Source organism: Diadema setosum, chromosome 7 (assembly GCF_964275005.1).
Source record: "Diadema setosum chromosome 7, eeDiaSeto1, whole genome shotgun sequence".
Lineage (NCBI taxonomy): Eukaryota > Metazoa > Echinodermata > Echinoidea > Diadematoida > Diadematidae > Diadema > Diadema setosum.
In genome coordinates this window covers 35450668-35473782 of record NC_092691.1, presented here as the reverse complement: position 1 = coordinate 35473782, position 23115 = coordinate 35450668, and the positions used below count along the sequence as shown (strand labels likewise).

At 37.6% G+C, this 23115-nt stretch overlaps 1 protein-coding gene across 1 annotated transcript in view; it reads right to left on the bottom strand.

The window, feature by feature from the left end:
- Nucleotides 1-22532, bottom strand: part of LOC140230755 (unconventional myosin-If-like) — a 112323-nt gene extending 89791 nt beyond the window's left edge. The window contains exons 1-4 of the mRNA XM_072310891.1: nucleotides 22407-22532; nucleotides 15621-15746; nucleotides 5521-5610; nucleotides 4930-5024 (exon numbers count right to left, since the gene is read on the bottom strand). Of these exons, the coding sequence (XP_072166992.1) occupies nucleotides 4930-5024; nucleotides 5521-5610; nucleotides 15621-15746; nucleotides 22407-22409 (314 nt within the window). The 5' untranslated portion in view covers nucleotides 22410-22532. The remainder of the gene's footprint in view (nucleotides 1-4929; nucleotides 5025-5520; nucleotides 5611-15620; nucleotides 15747-22406) is intronic.
- Between the last annotated feature and the right edge of the window lie 583 nt (nucleotides 22533-23115).

Sequence of the window (23115 nt, the reverse complement as noted above, 5' to 3'; positions counted from 1 at the left end):
AAACGCCGAGTTCCTCAGATTGTAATTAGATACTTTTACGTTCACTTGATAAGTCAGAAAATCAGGCAAGAGGTTATTTAAAACTTTGTAAATAAAAACAACAAGATCTTTTTTCACTTTGGCACTAAGGCAGTCAACAGGCAGCCTCCCATACAAATCTCGTCTATTGTGACGATGATCCACTTTCAGAACAGTTTGCAAGGCTCTGTTCTGAAGTATTTGCAGTCTTTTTATATTACCAGAATTTGGTTTCATCCAGATGGTGTTACAGTACTCAAAGTGAGGACGAATCATTGTATTATACAGGGTTAATGCGGTGTCTTGGTCAATGTATGGTCTTGCCCTTCTTAAAGCGTACAAATTACGTAACACTTTACTTTTTACGCTGTCAACCTGTGGTTTCCAAGAAAATTCTGTGTCAATGACAACACCAAGATATTTACAACTTTCTACCTTTTCTACCTGAGTACCATCAATTCTTATACTAACATTTTCAAATTTTTTACGATTACGCTTAGTACCTATAAACATACATTTACATTTTTTAACATTCAACATAAGCTTATTATGAAGTAACCATTCATGCACAGCACGCAAATCATCATTAACAATTCTTTCAAGTTCAATAGGATCAGTGGATGCATAATAAATACAGGTATCATCCGCATAAAGCGACACTTGACAATTTCTAACTACCCGAGGCAAATCATTCATATACATGATGAACAACAAAGGTCCCAAAATACTTCCCTGGGGGACCCCACAGAGCACCTCTCCCTCCTTTGAAACATTACCATTGATTACAGTTTGTTGTTTTCTTTGGCTGAAATAATTTACAAACCAGCGTATAGTATCCTTGCAAAATCCGAAAAATCATAATTTTTCAATCAAAATATCAAAGGATACCATATCAAAAGCCTTTAAAAGATCGAGGGTAACCACAACAACAACTTGTCCAACATCTATAACTTTATTTACATTTTCAGTGAGGTTTAGTAATGCCATTTCTGAAGAAAATTTTGGGCGAAAGCCATATTGTTTTTTTGTCAATAAATCATTTTCTTTAAGATAAGCATACACTTGTTTAAACACCAACTTTTCTAAAATCTTTGAAGCTACAGGCAAAACAGATATTGGCCTATAATTTGAGGGATCAGTTGTATCACCACCCTTGAACAGAGGTGTTATTTTAGCACACTTCCACTCGTTCGGGATAACACCATCTTTCAATGATAAATTCACTATGTGGGTAAAAGATTTAAGGATAACTGACACAGTGTCCCGTAGGATACAAGCTGGTATGGTGTCAAGCCCAGTAGCCTTATTTCGGGGCGTTTTATCAATACACTTCTTTACCTCATCAGCTGACACTGAAGTGAATTCAAAAGTTGTACATGCTTTCGGTACATATTGCATAGGATTATTTTTGAAATGTACATTTTCTCTGTTTCGCAAAACCAAATTAGAAAAGTGGTTGTTCAGTGCATTTGCAACATCTTTGTACCCTGTATACTCGTTTCCATCATATGTAATTTTATGAACTTTCATAGAGGATTTAGCGCTCGGTATAAGCTCTCTTAAAACTTTCCACATGAGGGTGGAGTTTCCTACATTTTCCCTAATATTATCAATAACATATTTCCTTTTAGCTTTTCTCACAGATGATGTTACCAAATTACGTAGACTTCTATATTTCTGCCACTCATAATCATTATTCATGCGTTTAGCGGCCTGTTTTGCTTTGTCTCTTTCTCTTATCAAAGCCATGACACCACTAGTCATCCAAGGTGACCTCTTTTGTCGAAGTCTTTTCTTTTTGACTGGGGCATGCCTATCCAACAGAGATCTTAGTTTATGAACCCAGATGTGATATGCTTTCTCTGTTGCTGTTTCTTGTAATATTTCATCCACTGAAGAGTCATTTAATTCATTTACAAATTTTTCAATATCAAGCTTTCTCATGTTGCGTGATGAAATATAACAGTGGTTACCACCTGATTTCGGTTTACACTTACGCCATGAGAAAAGAACCATTTCATGGTCACTTAGGCTGAAAGGCAAGACTTTGCATTGTGTAATATTTTCACTCTTTGATGTATAAACATGATCAATGAGTGTTTTAGAGTGCTTTGTTACTCTCGTTGCCATGGAAACACATTGAGTTAATGAGTATTCTTCTGCTATACTTTGCATACGAGAAGTATGATACGAGGGTTTCTTGTTCAACAGATCACAATTTACATCTCCTACCAGAACATAATCACAATAACGAGCTTCAACACTCTGGAGTATATTTTCAAGACCATGAAATATATTGATAGACGAATCTGGCGGTCTATACCACGACATTAGGATAAAAGGCTTTTGTTTATTAAGAGTTACCTGTATACACGCTAATTCTAAGCCTTGATTATGATACTCTTCAAGGGCCACGTAATCTAAAGAACTGCGCACGTAGAAAATAACGCCCCCACCATTTCGATTCCGGTCATTACGAACTGTCTTGTACCCATCAATACATATTTCATGGTCAGATACTGACTCATCCAGACGAGTTTCACAAAAGGTTATTATATCAATACTAGCTTTACTCAGAAGTAATCGAATTTCGTCCATATTTTTCAGAAGAGAGCAAATATTCAAGTGTGCAATACTTATTCCACCAATTGTTTTGAACTCATTAACAATCTGTTCGTGATCACTTATTTCTATTTCTGTATGACTATCAACTAGAACATTCTGTTCAAAATCTACATCCGAAACATTATAAGGAAGTTCAAACATTAAACATTTAGTACACATATAATCATGATCTATTTCATGATCTATTTCATGATCTATTTCATGTATTTCATTCTGAATGTGAAGGAAAAAGTTTAGGACTATGATGTATGAGAAAAAAAAAGACAAGGAAGTAATTATAAAGTCAGTAAACTCGCTGTCTGATACAGTATACACTGAAGTTTAAGCTCCAATAACATATCTTGCAACTCTATACTAAGGACCCAACTACAGTTTCAGTAGATCGTCTCGCCATAGGGTGTGCTCAAGTTGTACATGCACTCTTCTCATTCTTTCTGGGTATTTTCCACTACCCCCCCCCCCCATGCCTCTTTCTTTCCTATCTCTTGTACCAGTTAAAATGCAGTAATGTAAGCATCACATCCTTGATGCGGCCGGCTGCTGAATATGAGGAAAATAGGTCATACAGTAATGATACGGACGAATACCTCAACACTCATGTTTCAGCCACAGGACAAGAGAAAGGACTTGTAAAGGACATTAACCATAATGATAACAATGACCCATCAATACTGTAAAAGTGGAATTTTCGCCGACCAATTTCTCACACTCGGCCGGGCAAGAAGAGTTTTGCATGTTTGTAATTCCACAGAATTAAGACATCAACACCTGGAAGATATGGCGAACAAAAATATTTGCATATTTTCACGCCAGATTCTGGTAGCGCGAAATGCGAAAAAGAATTTCCACTTTTACAGTAGATATAACAACATTAGTGATGTCGGATGATGATGATGATGATGATGATGATGATGATGATGATGATGATGATGATGATGATGATGATGATGATGATAGTAATGATGATGATGATAATGAAGTAATAACAAGAGTGATGATGATGGTGATGTTGATTATGATGATGATAAAGATGATGATGATCATGATCATGATCATGATCATGATGATGATGATGATGATGAGGAGGAGGAGGAGGAGGAGGATAATGGTGATGATGATGATGATGATGATGAGGACAATGGTGGTGATGATGATGATGATGATGACAGTGATGATAATAGTAATTTTCATACATTTAGAGAAGCAACAAGAAAAACCTGGTACTCTCCTGCATTCAAAAAAAAAAATAATTACTGGCTTGAACGAAGGTATCCATATATCATTATAATAGTATAGGGGCTGGAAACATAATTTTTCTCCTGTTATCAAATGCAAACTGATTTTTAGCAATAATTTCAACAGGGAGGAATAGCTGATGCAAAGAGGTGCATCTTTGCTTTTCAGTCCTGAAAGAAGTTACTGCTTGGGTTTTTTTTTTTTTTTTTTTTTAATCACTGTTCCAGTTTTAAACAAAACAAAGAAAAATGCCCAAATTGGCCATGGGTACTTTGGTCTTACATGTTGGCATTTCAAGAAGTGATAAAGGAGGAAGAAGAAGAAGGAAAAAAGTGAAAAGGTCACAAACAGTTTGTGAAGGCTGGTTATCATGAAAAACAAAAAAAAAACACAAAAAAACAGAGGGAATACTAATATCTGGTATGTCATCACATCACCCTTATACAGTCAGAGATCAAGAAAGAAGAAAAATGTGCGTAACGCTAACTTTGGCAATATAACCATTACAGTTTTTGAACTTGAATTCCATTTTAAGATATTTTCCTTGTATTGATGTAGGTTAAATCATATACTGTACACACCAAATATTTCGTGATGTTTTTATTTTCGCAAATTTCGTGAATTTCGCAAAATCAGCTGCTAATTGCGAAATTAAACACACGCAAAAATATTGACTCTAATACCGATATGAATGTGACGTACGCATATACACATCTCTGTTCAGTACAGGACTCCACGATCGCGAATTTAACCACTCGTGAAATTGTCAGGAAGTCCCGATTTGCACAAATTTAGACTCGCGAAATATATATTATGGTGTACACAGTACTGATTCAAAGCTTAGCATCTGACAAATTCATACCTGCTGAAAACCAAAGAATCGTTTTCCCCGATATTATACAGCCTTTGTGATGACGCACCACATGTTCATAGATGGCCCTCTCGTACTGAACAGCACATGGAGGCAAGTGGTGATAATTATATCCCAGCCCACATTTTGAGATACGCTCGTACGTATTCCGCTGCACCCTGCATCTCCCCTGTGCTTACCTGATAATGACACACTGGTTCTCATACTCGATCAGCATGTTCCGATACATGTCATCTGTGAGGGCATACACGTGTGGGGGGTTCTCATAAATCGCCTGCAAAACAAAACAAAACAAAAAGCAGAGTGATGAATGTCGCCGTGGCAAAATTGGGTAGGAATGTAGAGTATTTTAAAACTTGTCACATGTAATTTGCTGCAAGTTGATATAAGGGAGGGGTTCAGAGTTGAGAAACTATCAACCAAAAATAAAATGTTTATATTTTCATGTACAAACAAATGTACGCGTTATGAGGCAATGGTATTGTGATCTGTATTGCTGCTGCACACGTGCATTGCAACATTATATGAGTTTGACAACACTCAAGTTAACATGTGAACGTGTTCTTTCTGCTCTCCAATAGTAGTCATATTTCCTGATGGTCAAAGTAAAAATATGTCGCGTATCATTACCTCAATCACATCTAATTTGCATATGTTGTTGTCGTCAATGTTACTGTTTCATGAAAACATATTAACTTTACAATCCTTCCTAATTTCATGTCTGATTTTAATGAAATGCTGGGTAGCTTTCCTCTGAAAAATATACTCACGGCTCCCTGGTACATGTCAATCTCCTTGTCTGTGAAGTAGGGCATCTGCTTGAAAGGGTTGACTGATATGAGCACAGGGCCAATGTAAGTCTGGCAGCTAACTGGTTAAGGAAAACACTCAATACCTGACTGAATCTCTGTTGTTGTTTCTTTAAGAAAATGTTTGGAGGGAATTTCTCCAATGCACTGTCTTTTGGCATGCATATTATGTGTACAAGTATGAGTATTCATGATAACATACATATTGAAGGAAGTGGGAGGTGATTTCACTGAAGATTATAGATCTTTCCTAATCATTAGTGATTAAAGTGAAAGACAACAACAAAAAAATATTCATGCTGATTCTCATTTCTCAGCTATCATTTAGTGGATTGAATTCGAATGGCAATTTCTAGCTGAAAGTTTCGCATGGGATGCATGGCTGTATTTCTATGGGTTGAGAAACCAGTAATGTGCAACCAAACTGCCCATCTCTGCGCCTCCCCCATTCTCACTTTTTTTTTTCTTTTTTGAATTTTGGCAATCGTGGCACAAGCTACAGAATGTCCTTTAACCCATTGAGGACGGACTGATTTTTCTGCAACACACATTTTCAATAGACACCTGCCCGAGTATACTCGGGGACTCATCCTCAACGGGTTAATCTACATACATATGATTCCAATACTGTCGAGTGTCTGAGACAAAGCCGGCGAGGAACCAGCCATCCATCACGCTACATCATAAAAGGGTAATTGCAAAGTCACACTCCAAAGAAGCATGCGCTTTGCAGAGGTTCGTGTCTCTTGCAGTTTACAACATTTTTCCATGCAAAACGGCAATCGTTGATCACTAACTGCCATTCCAAGAAAGGTGATTTCCTGTTGATATGTAGGAAAGTAAATGACATCACAGTCATTACATCCAGTAAGGGTCACTTGAAAATCATTCACGGCAGAAAAATGTAGGCCTACACAAAACCTCTGAAGTTATTACTTCTGACATTTTTACCTCTGACATTCTTACCTCTGACATCTTTACCTCTGACATTTTTACCTCTGACATCTTTACCTCTGATATTTTTACCTCTGACATCTTTACCTCTGATATTTTTACCTCTGACATCTTTACCTCAGACATTTTTACCTCTGACATCTTTACCTCTGACATTTTTACCTCTGACATCTTTACCTCTGATATTTTTACCCCTGACATTTTTACCTCTGACATGTTTACCCCTGACATTTTTACCCCTGACATTTTTACCTCTGACACTTTTACACCGAACTACCAAAACATCCCTCGGGCATACCAAAAGGTTTGCTTGGCAAACTGGCTTCTGTTTGTGGTGCTCCATCATTAAGTAAATAACGTCTTATTATGTATCACAACAAACCTAAAAAAAAAAAAAAGAAATCACAACATTAAAATTGAAACTAACCGATAAGATCTCTCTCGGAGGGCTTGTCCATCACTTCCTGCATGAACGAATAAAGATGAGACATTACAGTCTGCTTAACCAGGGCTCGACACTAACGGTGGCCCGGTGGCCCGGGGCCACCAAAAATGAAAGTCGGGCCACCAAATTTCAAAAAAAGGCAAATTTGGTGGCCCGCCTCGGGCCACCAAAATTTTTTGAAAAGTACGTACGTCAATTAATTCGTAACTTTTTGCGCCGGAAATTAGCAGTTATAATGTTTAAAGGATGCATGAGAAGGACTAAATGAGTGCCTGAGAGTGAGTGTTGCGAGTTTGTTGAGGCTTATTTATGAGTAGATAATTATGTCCAACTTCCAATTCTTACTATGACTGGATAAAACTTAGATATCTGTCTCATTAAAAAAACAAACAGGACTTTAATGTTTTTTATTGTTTTTTCGGGGCCACCAAATTTTTCTCTCGGGCCACAAAAAATTTGAAATTAAGGATTTTGGTGGCCCCATCGGGCCACCAAACAAAAAGGTTAGTGTCGAGCCCTGGCTTAACTATGCAATATTATGCAGAAAAGGATATCTAGTGTCTTTCCATTTGATAGCTGAACACTGTTTCTGATCATTATTGCAATTAAAATCAGATGCACTACGAGGTGTTCAAGTTGAGGAAAAATTGCAGAGTGAAACCATGACGACCCCTTTTGCACAAATCTTTGCAACCTTTCTCACTTTTGTCTCAATGACAGGATTTTAGACACAATCATTTTTCAGAAAGATGACAAATACCTTGAATATGTCTACACACTTTAATTCCTTCTTAGTGTCAACCAACTAAGATACACACACTGAAAGTCTCGGTAAAGGTTTGGAAGAACTGTGCATTTATCCTAACTGAAATCCGCAATGCCAAGTGCTCTGTAATGTGGATTATTTTTGCTCTAGTGATGCATTTCTCAAATGACATCTATCCCTGTATATATGGGTAATTCCGTGAAGTTGGGGCACAAAGTGTGACATTTTAGCATAACTCAATACTAATTATGCTTTACATATCTTGTTTATAGGCTTTACATTTGTATTGAGACCATACATTTTCCTGGAAGTTTTGTGCCATTCAGACTCAATTTTGATGAAGTTATTGAAACAATATGTAACGGTGTCCTGTAGCATCGTGACGTGTCCATGTAGCATCGTGATAGCTAAAATCTGGTCCTAAAAGACAAATTAATGCAATTAGCTTGACTAAAATTTGATATAATATGCATAATTACTAGATTAGTCAGATAGCTAAACATCTTAACTCTCCTTTCCACAGTTTTACTTTTACAATAGAATTACACTATGTGTCACTATGCTATGCGGTGTCCACCAAATGCCACAAAAAAGGACACCGCGTAGCATAGTGACACATTCTTTAATTTTCTTTATCACGATGCTACATGGACACGTCACGATGCTACAGGACACTGTTACATATTGTTTAATAACTTCATCACAACTGAGTCTGAATGGCACAAAATTTCCAGGAAAATGTGTGGCCTCAATGCAAATGTAAAGCCTACAAACAATAAATGTATAGCATAATTAATATTGAGTTATGCTGAAATGTAATTTTGAAATATCACGATGCTACATGGACACTGCCCCAACTTCATGGAATTACCCATATAAGTATGCCCTCCATACACACTTTTGATAAGTATGATAACTTCCTGTTTTTTACCAGGTCCCTACAAACAATATCACATTGCAATATGTCGCCAGCAGAGATAAAAATACATGTATGATGGATTTGACCAATCCATGAGATCCCGTACATCCTACTACATCCCCCCCCCCCCCATGATACAGAAACAGACCCACACATACATTGTAAGTATACACAATTACACACATTGATGTGTAAGGAACTGTATCATTTTTTTTTTCATATTGTACAATTTAAGTATTTTATAACCAACAAGCATGATGGAATAAAGAGGGTTATTTCACTCTTTGGATCTCTGAACCCCACAATAAAAGAAAGCTATGTAAATATTCAATCATACACACATATCAAATGCAAAAGGAAGTTACCAGCTTAAAAGCTACTGTTTGCCACTGTAGGGGCCATTTTCCCAACACAGTGTATTGTCCCACTCTGCTGGGTTGTATAATGATGCTCTGTATGAAAATATTCACATTAATGGTTTATTCTAAGGTCTGCTACAGTCTATGGGATCCATTGAGCACAGTAAATCCAGTTAACTGCAGTATGCATGACCATGAAATCCAGATTTTACAAACTGGAAGCACAGTTAGAGAGTGTCTTTAGTTAGAGTGTTCCTTGCACTAGTCATGTCACCAAATACTAGTGGCATCTGAACATCTATTACATGATTTTTTTTTTTTCTAATCAGTAGAAACTCCAGACAAATACGGAACCAGAAAATAAAAGTTTTAATATCAACCTTTTCTTGTGCTAGAAATTCAGATAAGGCAATGCAATCACATCAGCTGTGAATACTTCCATCACATATATATGCTACAGTTAAACAAATTTATGTAAATATTCAATCATACACACACATTAAACACATTTGATTAAAGTGCCTAAGGAGGCTACCAGATTTAGAGCCACTGTTTACACTTCCATTGATACTTTATCACATTTTTATATGCTAGTACAACTAACCCATTCCCTGTCAGGTGTCGGCTACTACATCGAAGATGACTTGGTGGCCTCTGTATTCATATTACATATTAAGGTCTCAGAGATTTCAGAATTCAGGATGGAATGGGTTAACATGCCACTAGAGTTCTCATAAGGTTCAATGTAAGTTGTCTACTTTTTGCACAATGTGACAACACTCCCTTATGGTTCCAAGGGAAAACCAGTCTTTTGTTATGTTTACATACAATGCAGCAATTGCCTAATGGCAAACAATGATATTCGGCCTGTCACACTTGATTGCAGCAGCTCTAAAAATAAACCTCTCGTGGAAAGTAGGTCCAGACCGTGCAAACATGACCTCCAGCTGAGTATTGCTTCATATGCTATCAAAACGACCATACACTAAGGTAAACAGATTTCAAGGCATACTGTACACTCGCAACAAAATAATAGTTTACTTGAGGAAAAACACAAAGTTGTTGGTTGTGATCAATACAAAGCCATTGGGATTTCTGATTTTGCGCTAAACGAGGATCAAAACCATAAATGCATAATGTGCAGTTGTGTGTTTTGACTGGAGTTTTGATGAGCTTGCTGCAGAGCAAACATGGAAATTCTCATCTGGCATAGATAGATTGCCCTGCACTGAATGAATTACCCCGAACTATTAATGAAACCATGATTTGGGCTTGGGATAATAAGCCAAGCCTCTATTAGTTTGCACAATGTGTTCTTATACCCAGCGATGGATTTAACCAAAGCTTCTAAAAGTTCACAGCTTTTCAACCGACAATCTGATCTTCCTAAAACTTCACTGATGCATTATACTAGTATTTCTGCAATTATGGAATCCACAAATATAACTAGGGTAAATTTGCCGCTGAAGTGAAAGCTGCTTTTCCAAAAAGTAGTTCACACCAATGAGGGCAGCATGCAACTGTTGATTGTTATTTTCCTCTGACAGAGAGCCAACTTCATGTTTACAAGCAAAATCAGCAGACAATCAGCATCTATGCCTATTTATCTTGGTGGTTTACACTGCATGCCTGACAGATTCCTTTGTTTCCTTAATCTTTCTGCATCCTACTGTAGTTCCCCGTGTTTGCCCGGTTAAAGAAATCTTGTGCTGGAGTCAACGATCTGCTATTTACAATGTACCTAATTCTGACATTGATACAATAGTCATACCAGACCTTTAATTCTCGTAGAGTCCTACTGCATTTTAAAACACTTGCTCAAGCTGAAGTTATACAGCACATTATTATGTGTACATTTAATTTTCAAAGTACAAATAAGGACAAATGCAAACTGTTGGGCCCTACCAACAGATTTGACACTCCCGAGGCAGATTTCTGTTTTGGTTTTACAAACTGCAGTCAGAAAAGGGGAGGGTAATGACCAGAGAAACAAGACTTCACCATGCAGACCTTAAAGGATGCTGAACTTGAAAAGAGGTTTGTTTGTTTGATTTTTTTTTTTTTTTTGGGGGGGGGGTGTAAACCTGAATGAACTCATAAGAAAGCAATGGAGCAGTAAATGACAATTGTCAACAATTTAACAAAAGCATTGCCAATTTAGATGTTTAACAGAGACCTCAAAATTCTGTAGGAATGATAGAAGAAGTGGTTATGCCCTAATGGCATTTTTAACTGACCTGCCACGGAATTCTGCAGTCTTTAGATCTTGACAATTTACACATCAGACAACTCATAATACCGTATTCAACACCAAAAATCAACATACACTCAAGAGAATCAGAACACTACACAACTTTTTCTGTTATAACAACGTTGTTGCAGACCTGATGTAAGAAACATGCATTGACTGCAGTATATACATTGTGAAACACAGGAGTCCTGAGAAAACAGAACTGGAATGAAATCTGGAGACTTCCAGGATATCTAAAGTAAGCAGGCAAGATTAAACAAGGTTGTGGCCATTGAAGGGGGGGGGGGGGAGGGGAAGTGTCCACGCACTACACACTACCTTTTGCTATCTACAGGACAGTTTCCTGACTCTAAACTTAGCCCTAATTCGACGCCACAGGCCCGCAATTACAGGCAATTACCAAGGATTTTTGTTTTCTTCTCCGAAGTAAATCCAACTGTGATAATCTCCTGGAGCGGTTGCCCTGCTAGTGGATTCAGAGGGCACGGACACGTAAAAGACAAGAAGGAGGTTGCATGTATAATCTCACAGGTTATAAAAACAATGATGTTTTTTTATACTGAGACTCGTGAATGAATTCATCCCAAACTGATGAAGAATGTCCTTGTATACTGTCCTCTCCTTCCTCCCTGGTCCTACAGATGTACATTCTTCACTGTTCATCAATTTAAATGCCCATAATTTCACTCCTCTGTTTCTTTTGTTCAAGTGCATGAAGTCAGTCGCATGACATCCTCCTTTAAGTCTCAGGCCATCTTAACTGGGCTTGAAAACTTGCAAAGTTGTGTAAAGGTTGGCTAGCAACTTAGCCAAATTCCACACGAAACTTTGCAAGAAACTTTGCAAGGTGTATTGTACTAAGAACACACATAGCAGAAAACTTGCAAAGTTACTCATGGGAATTCCATATCCGCTCTTCTATGAGCGCGTGTTGAATGAGTAAACTGGCCATGCACAGTTCTTCCAGAAACTTTAATTTTGTTTTCTTCATCAGAGTTAATTTCGCAAGTTTTCATAGTTATGAAGACACACAGTATAAAACTTCACAAGTTTCATGTCAGATTTTTTTTGGGGTGATGACATTGTCCCTGTCTTTGGAAGCCTTTCACGGGAAAGTCCCAGATGTGATACAGTATACAAGTGCCTGGAAATTTGATGTGTTAATTTCATTACAAATCCTGTGCCAACGAGACATTATAGACTTCTAGAACTAAGTCAAGGACATGAAGTACAGTAACAGTGTGCAATGCTTCATTCATCTAATTGAAAAAAAAAAAAAAAAAAAACCCTCTGCTAATGGCAAATAAGCATGCAATACACAAATTTGCATTCTGGATAATATCGTATCTGGGGCTATAATTAGCTAGTTTCATAACTATACTGAGGGACCACATCCTCAACAATACAGGTAATAAAGCCTTTGTGTGAAACCATTAATTCAGAATTCAAACAACAACTGAGCTATTAATTGCTGGTAAGAATATAACCATGTGTCACCTTCAAACATAGAGCTATTTCAGAACAGTAATTGCATCAACAAGTTGCAAATGCATGTTTCCATATAATATAATAAATAACATATAGTTCTCAGGTTCAGCAATTTTCTTTCATTATATCAAAATTTTGCTACAGTGGTACACTAAAGTACATATAAGAATATACAATGTACATATCTATGATAATTTAGAGATGTAAATTTTTACATGAAATTGTAACAAGAATATTTTGTAAGTGTTTGTCCTAACAGTAGTACACTGAAATCTATATTTAATTCAACAGGGTGACAGATAGAGTTAAAGAATTCTAGAGTTTGAAACTTGCAATATCTATGGGTACTGTATACGCTGAATATTTCGCGAGGTTTTTATCTTCACGAATTTCATGAGTCGGGTGCTATTCGCAAAATTAGAGACACACAAAAATAATGACTCTGATCCCGATATGAATGTGACACACACGTAAACATTTTTCTGTTTGGGGTATAGTAACTCTACCATCGCGAAATCGTTGGGAAGTCCCAATTCGCGAAAATTTAGACTCGCTAAATATATGGCATACTGAGTATACAGTACGTGGCTAAACAAGACAAGTTGCAGGTGTGGAATGGATTACATAACCCGCACTTACAATACTAGTAAACTGGCTGGAATCATATCATATCACTTTGACTCGTTTTTGTTATTTTGTATGGTTCTTTGTGTGCCCGAGTCATTCCAGTCAGGAAAAAAACCCTACATAATGGTGTGCAATTGACTGCTTACTTCAGTGAGTAGATGTTGGACAGAAACTTTTAAGTACTAAAATGTCAAGCACCTTTAATAACAAACATTTCTATATCGATCACAGCAAATAGCTTTCTGTTCAAAAGAATGTGTTAAAGATATAAACCAATGTAAATTTATACATTTCTCTGGTAACTTGGTGTTAATAGCTGGACATGATTTCAGCTCAGCTATATACCTTCCCGCTTCCCACTTGAGCTTACGAGAGTATATCAATTGATTGAAGTGTGAAAAAGAAATTGGAAAGTTCAAAAGTGGTTGATAGAACTTTCACACTCTGCCTAACCACCATTTGGTTTAATATGGAAACCTTTGACTTTTGTGGAATTCCTGTCGAATAAAACCATCTGTGTGTCACAGTATGAGTCATCAGTGACAAAGAGCACTTAAAACCATACAAGAGTATTTCCTCAGGGATCGGATGTGAGTTTCACAGTTAGAACCACACAGAAATTTTAGAAAAATATGCACACAACAAACACATTTACACACATACGTGTATGTTGTATTTCTAATTCAAACATATTTGCATTGATATCATAAAGGTCAATTGCCCTTCTCACCTAAAACAAGCAGAACTGAGACGATATTCTATAGAGATGAAGAAGGATTACAGATAAACGTATTATAAGCTCAGAAGTGCATGAACAGACAGAAGATAAGTGCCATAGACGCCCAAAAGACATTGGACACCATGCCCAGGAATTGGAAGGGCAACAAAGCCCACCAATCAGCAGGATGAGGAGAAGATAGTCCACACCACAGACGCCTATTCCTTCCTGCATAGAACCAATTGCTGCAGTCTACCATATGACTTTGCGATTTTATGAATAGTAGAATTTTTAACATAGACGAATATATACAACAAGTGACAAGTGGCCACAATGCACAACATTTAAAATGTAGGTCATATGATATCCATGGCTCGCCATGTCTTTTGCTAGTCACATTAATATGACAGAAACATGCAAGTTATGCTGAGTCGAGAGGAAGGTGCATTCCAATGTCTTCTATTAAACATTTCAGTACTTTAGCAATGATTGACAGATGATGTCATCTCAAGAATATTAATGTTGATTGGTTTGGAAGGATTTTTTGTGGGCGTTCCCAAGTAATCTGAAGAAAGATAGAAGAAAAAAATCGTTCAAAATATATGGAATGTTTCTAGGTATTTGTTTTACTGCAAAAGTGATGTTGAGGGTATCATAAATCAACACTAATCAACATGAATTTGGATTTCAGGGCCCCTTTAATACCAGAAATACTGCAGTATTTCACGAATGAGAAAGGTACCAAGTGGACTACCACAGTGTCTATTACATGCACTGTGGTGATATCACCAGTGAGAACAGTGTCAACAAATTACTGTGGTGTTTAATACAAAATATGTACCACATTAACTCTGATACTTTGATGCACCTTTTGTTGAAAGAGTCCATCTAAGCTGGCACAGCTGCAATTTCACTTTGAAAAAAAAAAGAAGAAAGTGTTTTAAGTCAGCACTAGCCAGCGAGGCCAGCAGTCAGCAGAAATGGTCAGGAAGAGGAACACAGTCAGGCCAATTAGAAACTGATGCCTCAACCAACACCACCCTCACAGTTCATGGACAATTCAAGCTAAATGATGTCATCGGTGCAGCCTGAAATTGGCAGTTCTCATGGCTAAATTTGGGAAGTTAGAACGTTATGTCACATCACTGCTACAGACAGCAATTTGCAGCATAGACTAACAGAAAAAATTTTATCTCCTCTTATCGAAACAAATAATAATCACTGACATTTAAGATGCTCCACTTATAAATAAAATTCTCTCTTAAGGTTTGCTGTTAAACTAAGATAAAAAATGCCTTCACATTTTTCCATACAGTGGGCTTTACTTTAAAAGATCTCATATACCGGTACATTCTATAATTTTTTCACACTCATTGCAAATACAGTACAATGTCTGTAATTTTCTACTATTTCCACTCGAACGATGATAGAAAATGCAATGCACACGGCAGATCATGTGACATTTGATACATGAAAGAAGTCAATCCATCAATCCCCTCAGGCAATCAATCACCCACATGGCGTCAAAGGATACATAAATCAAGTCATCCATGAACCTCTTCTTCAGGTTGTCAACGATGGCACCCTCCTGAATCTTACTGAGGAGTACCATGTCCTCCACCCCACTCTGCTTCCGCCCTTGGCTCTGCCAGTGGTAGGCCTGCGAAAAAAAGAAAAACGAAAAAGAAAAAGAGAATTCACCATCATCTAGCTGCAACAATGTTGGCAGCATTACAGAATGATGCACCTTGCCTTTAAATGCCACTTTTGGACTAACTTTGCACAGTGATTTTTCCTGTGAGTTCCCAGTGACTCCACACAGATAATTTTACATTGTACAGTTTTTGATCTGCGATGAATTCTCCCAGACTGTAAGACAATAGGCCCGTGCACACACAACGAAAATCGAAATTACAATCGCGATCCAAATTTCGATTTTTTTTTCGACTGTTCATACACAAGGAAAAATCGCACTTCGCAGCAAGGAAAGAACGATCAGTGGCCAAATTGCACATGCGCGAAACTTGCATGACCGAAGACTGACCCCGCGGTCCCAATAATGTTGACGTTCACGCGCTACGAACGATGGGATTAAAAATACCGATTTCCGAATCTCGATCGCGCTCACACACACGACGCTTGGCAAAATAATTGCGATTATTCTGAAAAATCGCACTAATAGTGCGAGTTGGATCGTGATTAGGATCGCGAAAATTAGTGAAATTTTTCTGTCCACACAGGAAAAAATTTCGAAATTTTGATCGCGATAAGAAAATCGATTTTTAAATCGCACTTTTTCCCTTGTGTGTGAACGGGCCTAATGACACCTGTTGAAAATAGCATACCAATAATAGAAGGTATAAAGACACCCCCCCCCCCCCCCAGCATAGGTACAGTGTACAACAGTATACCTCTGTCTGCATGGTGTATCCATAGGAAGGGTGGCGCAGGAGTGAGCACCTCACCATTGACCAGTATGCACACATTCATAATCGCGATTTCAACTAAAGCGCCATTTTTTACCAGTGCCTACCATTGAATCACCACTGAACTATCTCTAGCTACAGTACAGTGCAGTCGAGAGGTAAGGAGAGTAACTTCACTGAAGTTTCATTGATGTTTCATGCAATAGACATTTCATAAATTTCAGAAATTCATCTAAGAAATTCATCAGCTGCATGCAGGTGCCCTCGTTCCAAAGCAGTCTGAAAGGGCCTGAAGTATGCAAAGGGTATCATCTACAGGTAACAGCCCCGGCATAATGACAAACCTCCTACGTACTTTATACTACATCAGGTTTCAGTGTAAAAGTAGCTTTAGTACAGACTAAGATCTGAAAAGGTTAACTGGTTCTTTTCGAATGTTTGACTAACTTCCATTTACATCAAAAGAGTATGAATCTTACAAAGATTAAAACACAACATTTTTCATACAAAGCTCCTCTCACTGATAGCAGGAATACACTGTCAAGTTTATTCAAGATTGCCATAGAGGAACTTTGTTTTTATTTTAAACTGAGCACAAGAAACACCAATTTTACCCACATCAGTTTGAGGCAGTAGAATATTTTAAGGGAATTATTTGAGTGCCCATGAAACCAGTAAAAACACAAATGATCATGATGTGTTATGTGATTTATGTACCCATTTCAAGTCTCTTTATAAGCATGAAAGCACAACACAAATTTGACTATTTGCATTGAACTCCAGGCACTTGCGTATGATGTAAACACACTACTACTATGACAAAGAGACTGGTTCTTAAGTTCAATCCATATTATCAAAGCCACCACTCTGCAAAGACCATCATTCACATAATGTAACTTTATACAGTACATTACTCTTTGGCATTGAGATTGTTGCAAAGTCACAGAAAAATTGACGAAGAGAATGAATCATTAACAACTTCCTTTGTGCATGAATGATGGATATCTCACTCATACACACACTCCAGACTATGACTTTATGGCACAAAATTCACACATCACAGAAATTAAACAAAAATATAAAATGAGTGGGAGTAACTGATAAGTCCAATTTGGGGGGAATCCACCCACTTTGATTTCCTGCTGAGCGCAATCTTGCAAACACAGAGGGCACTTTGTTTATTGAATCATACATTTTTATACCACTGCACATAATCTGGTTTGCCCTCTTCGTGTTCAGCCAATACAGAGCCTAATCCACACAGGAAGACACATATTGAAGCCCCCTTTGTATTCTCAGCTTCATATGGCTTATCTCCTTTTAAACAACTTTATTCAATATCAAAAAGAGAATGTACCTCATGATCACGCTCCATCACCTTTTTCATTTCCTCCTCCTCTTGATCCTAGACCTTCTGTACTACCGGTACTACCACTCTTTCTATCACTACCGTTCTTCTTACTCACTACAAACCCTTCTAGTGCTCATTCGGGTTATTGCTACTTCTACTGCTACAAAGGGATTCCATTTCTTTCTATTACTACCACTACTGTTCTTATAAATGGTACTACAATCAATGTCTACTAGTAGGGCAGATATGTGAAAAAGATGCTCACATCTGGCGGAGTATGAAATTTTGCATGTAGGGGTATTTTGAGGCGCTGATTTCAAAAATTGGCGGATCCAAGAGATCTGGCCACGGGGTCGGCCGCCATTTTGAATTCCAATATGGCCGCCGTCAAAGATCCCTATCTTCAGTTCTGAATGACAGTAGCCATTGGAAATTGATATATAAAAGCATGGTGTTATGATGACTTCAATAACAGACTTATTTGATATGTCTGACAAGCTGCACGGCAGCCAATTTGAATTTTTATACATATTTGCCATGTTGGAGTGTTGAAAATCTCTATCTCGGGTTTGTAAATTAGGCTACCTGATTGAGCGCGCGTTTGTCGCTGATAGAGTGCGCGCTGCTGTATTTACATTGTGACGTCAGTGAAAGGTGCATTATGCTTCCTTTTTGCTGCACTTTTTGACATCCCCGTGAATGTTAGTCGTGATGTTTGTCTTCGTAGCCATATTGGAATTCAAAATAGCAGGCATTGCGTTTGTCAGACACATCACATCAATTAATATTTTAACTCAGTATGTTAAAATACTTGTTTACACCTAATTTCAGGGTCACTCATCACTTAGAAATCGAGATAAGGATTTTGAATTTTCGTCGAGGCAGCCATATTGGAATTCAAAATGGTGGCCATTCGATGTTTGTCAGACACTCCAAATCAATCTGTCATCAAATTCTATGTGTCAAAACGCTCATATATGTATACTAAATTTTGATGCCACAGGTCATTCACAACTGATGATAGGGATCTTTGAATTTGTTTTGTGATGGCGGCCATATTGGAATTAAAAATGGCGGCCGACCCCGTGGTCAGATCTCTTGGATCCGGCAATATTTGAAATCAGCGCCCCAAAATACCCCTATATGCAAAATTTCATACTTTCCGCCGGATGTGAGCATTTCGACCAATTTTTGCTACATATCTGCCATACTATACATGTAAGTAAAAGCTGAACAGTTGGTGCATTGTATGCTCCTAACATCAGTGCTTTGTAGTGATGCTTTGGACAACCCCTTCTCATAATTTCTCTTTTATGGTGAGTCACAGCATCAATTGCGCAATTGCCTACACATACAATGTATAGTCAGGGCAAGTGCACTCCTGTTTTCACTTGTCCAGCAGCAAATTTCAATTGCTTTAAAGGACAAGTTCACCTTCATAAACATAAGGATTGAGAGAATGCAGCAATATTAGTAGAACACATCAGTGAAAGTTTGAGAGAAATTGGACAATCGATGCAAAAGTTATGAATTTTTAAAATTTTTGTGTTGGAAGCGCTGGATGAGGAGACTACTAAGGCTCGTGATGTCATATGAGTACAACAGTATAAAGAAAATGTAAAGAAAATTCAACATATTTTCACTTCTTTCGCATAATAAAAGAGCACTTGACTTGCCTATTTCTAAAGGCAATGGGAATAATATTACCCATAACATATGTCAGTAACGAGTCAAGGGAATGTGTAGTTTTTTTAAAAGACGAAATTTTGTTAAATTCTCTTTATATTTTCCTTATATTGTTGTACGCATGTGACATCATACATTGCAGTAGTCTTCTCATCCAGCGGTGACTGCACAAAAACTTCAAAAATTCATAACTTTTGAAAGGATTGTCCAATTTTCCTCAAACTTTCAATGATGTGTTCTACTAATATTGCTACATTCTCTCAATCCTTATGTTGATGACGGTGAACTTGTCCTTTAATATGTATCTAAAATGGACGTACTGTTTCTGTGCATTGCAGCAGTACCTGAGCACCATCTTCTCAAAATGAAGATTTATGTTATGATAAATTTTTTTTTTTTAATGATTGACTCCAAGATTCTATTCTGAGCTACCTACGGATCTTAATGCACACATTCTCTATCATCGTCTCTCATTACGTAACAAAAAACAACCACAACAGAAGCAATGCATAATGTACAAGGAGATCTTTGCGATTGGAAACCTGCACACTGCCTCGTGGCATTTCACAGGGGCCGGTTACTTAATATTAGCCAAACACTAGGCAACAAATGCATTGCACGCATCTGACACTTACTACATGTACAGGAGTGGACAGCATCGGATTCTGTTTGGGGCTTTGATTCAATAAGAGTCACTTTTCAGTCTATGCAATTATATTCTGTTTATTAATTCAACTTTTCATATCTGTATCAATGCGCTTAGAAATGCCCACATCAAGAACTATATGAAATGTCATTCATAATTATTATTCACATATCACTATTATTGTTACCATGACACTGTGTTGCAATAACTCTCTTGACCTGCTGTTTATTCTATCATGTAGCTGTAAATACATGTCTATTTCAAAATTACAGCTTTTGAGCACAAATGTATACAAACGCATCTATTCCTTGTACTACATTGTAGCTCGGCAATGACACACTCATACATACACAAACATCACACATGCAGTGTATGAAGACTGACTTAAATGGGCACTGTATCATAATTTATCAATGATTAAAAGCAAATGAGCTGATCATAATGTACGGTACAGAGAAATACAATGCGATATAATACAGGCGTGGTGGAGCACCCCAATTATCTCGCAGAAATCCATCGGCAGCCAAGCCTCATTTGCATAAAGTAAACAACATGTACTCGCGTAGTTGAGAAAAAGTAAACAACTTCTCAAGCTAATAACAATTTAAGGAAACCTATTTTCGGATTAAAATTGAGTTAGTTTGAATTTTAAAACATGTCCGAATATGCACATATAACATATTAAAGGATTTGACAATGATAAAATGTGAAATTTTAGCGAAAACCTGGCGAGCAAAATTACCAAAAATATGCCTCGAAAATCATCCTAAAATTCACGAAATGTGATTGCGGAACCAAAGCGCCATTCGAACAACGTACACCTAAATTTATGTATCTGCTTGCATTTTAAATGTCATACAGTAATATTCCCGGCCATGGTTGTGTCGGAAAAAAACAGAAGGTGACGTCAAAAATGACACGAACGCAAAGCGTACAGGTCGGTCCCATGTATATATAATCGCGTGACTGTAGCGTTGCATGTCACAGCACACACAACGCTTTGCTGCATGCAGCATGCGCGGCAGCAGCTCAGCAGTCACCGCCGTGCGACACTCAGCAAAATTGACTGCGTCACATGCAAACCAACAATGAGCACGAAATCCTGAATCTCACGTAACACGCATGCCCAATATTACGGGAAAAGAAATGACGTCTTTTTCAATTGTTCCGCTGACTACAATTTTCTATTCCAAACCCTGTAGAAACAAGTTGATTTCTCAAAAAGTACAGGTGGAACCAAGCGAAAATTTTCACCATATATGGATTGAGGCCTGATAAACTTATGTTGCCAATTTCGGACACATTGGAGCCCGGCCATAGTCCAGTCGGAAAAAAACAGAGAGCATGTTTTGCGAGAGGTGATTTTCAAAACGCTTTAATATCTCAAGTTCTAGTGCAGCAAATTTCATAATTTTTTCATCAAAAGGAAGGTTTTTAAAAACTTATAGTGTGGGAAGGTTGAGTTTACAAGCGGCACGCATAGCGGCACAAGGAGAAGGTAAAGATTTGACTTTTTCATGCACACAGTTTCGGACAGCCGTGGATGCCCGCTGGAAATTCAAATAGAACGGGGCGATAATGAGATGCAAATTGGGGTGCTCCACCGCGCCTGAATATTGGTTCATGATATGGTTGTCGATATGATAGACCACAAGTTCAAAGTACAATTGTCCCATCTGCCTCATAAAATGAGCCCGTGAGACATGGTCTACATGTACCTTCCCAAAGGGATAATTATGTAGGTGCACTTCATTCAGCAATGCATGCTTTGTTATCAAGAAACAGTTTTCCTTGTCATCAAGCCTTGCTAATCTCACTTTCACAGCAAGAAACATCGCATGCCTAACCTTTTTCACCCTATATAGCTATCACTTGATGCGAAAAGTAATCCATCAAAGAGCACAGTCTTAATACACAACATACTTTTCGTATAATCACACAATTAGAGTGTAGGCACAAGATTGATTTACAACGTAATTAAGGAAGTTAAAAAGCGGTCATGATCATAACCGAAAGTCTGCAGATATAAGAGTTAAAGAGTACCGGTATAACTGTACGGCAACCACATTCACCCACAAAGCAATATACAGTAGATAAATGTGTACATACATGACAACAAGGTATGGAAAGCAAAAGGGATAAATACTAGAATTACCGCAAAAATAGACATGTTAATAGTCAAACAAAGCAAACAAACAAACAATATCTTACCATTTTCTTTTCCTTCTGCGGGTCTGGTCTACTGAATGATTTAGTCCTTCAAAACTCCCTCAGGACATAGCAATTTGCTCTCCTCCACTCTGAATTCCACTCTTAACTCCCCGTCTCAACTTGGCACTTCATGTTCCGACCAACAATTAAGCCTTTAGTTTGTCAGTGTGATGGCTGAAAAGGTCTGCACCTGTGGCACAATGAGTGAGAGAGAGAGTGAGAGAAAAGAAGACTTCATTAACCAGAAACATCTATAATATTTGAAGAGTTTGATTGCAAAAACCTATAAGTCCATATCTGACAAATGGAGATATTTGCGATTAAAGGTCAAGAAAAATACAGAGAATAATAAGAAAAATTTTGCTTCTTTTGACCATAACTTCAAAAATGTACCTTTATCTGTGGTGACCAATATATCAATTAAAAGGTATTATTTTGTACTTTATGACAGAGACCATACTTCAAAATCTTCAAAAATGGACTTATCGGTTTTTGCAAACAAACTCTTCTATTTGTAGTTCAGTCAGTTCACGCAACTGCAGTATACAGTGTACATACTTTGCAATACAACAAACTTCTGCAAAGGAAATGTCTTACACTGTAAAATGTGTGAGACCAGACTACGATCTATAGAAACTTGGACATTTGTCAACTGATGTATCTGTTTCAATTGCAACAATATCAACATTCAATCTCTGCTTGAATCTGC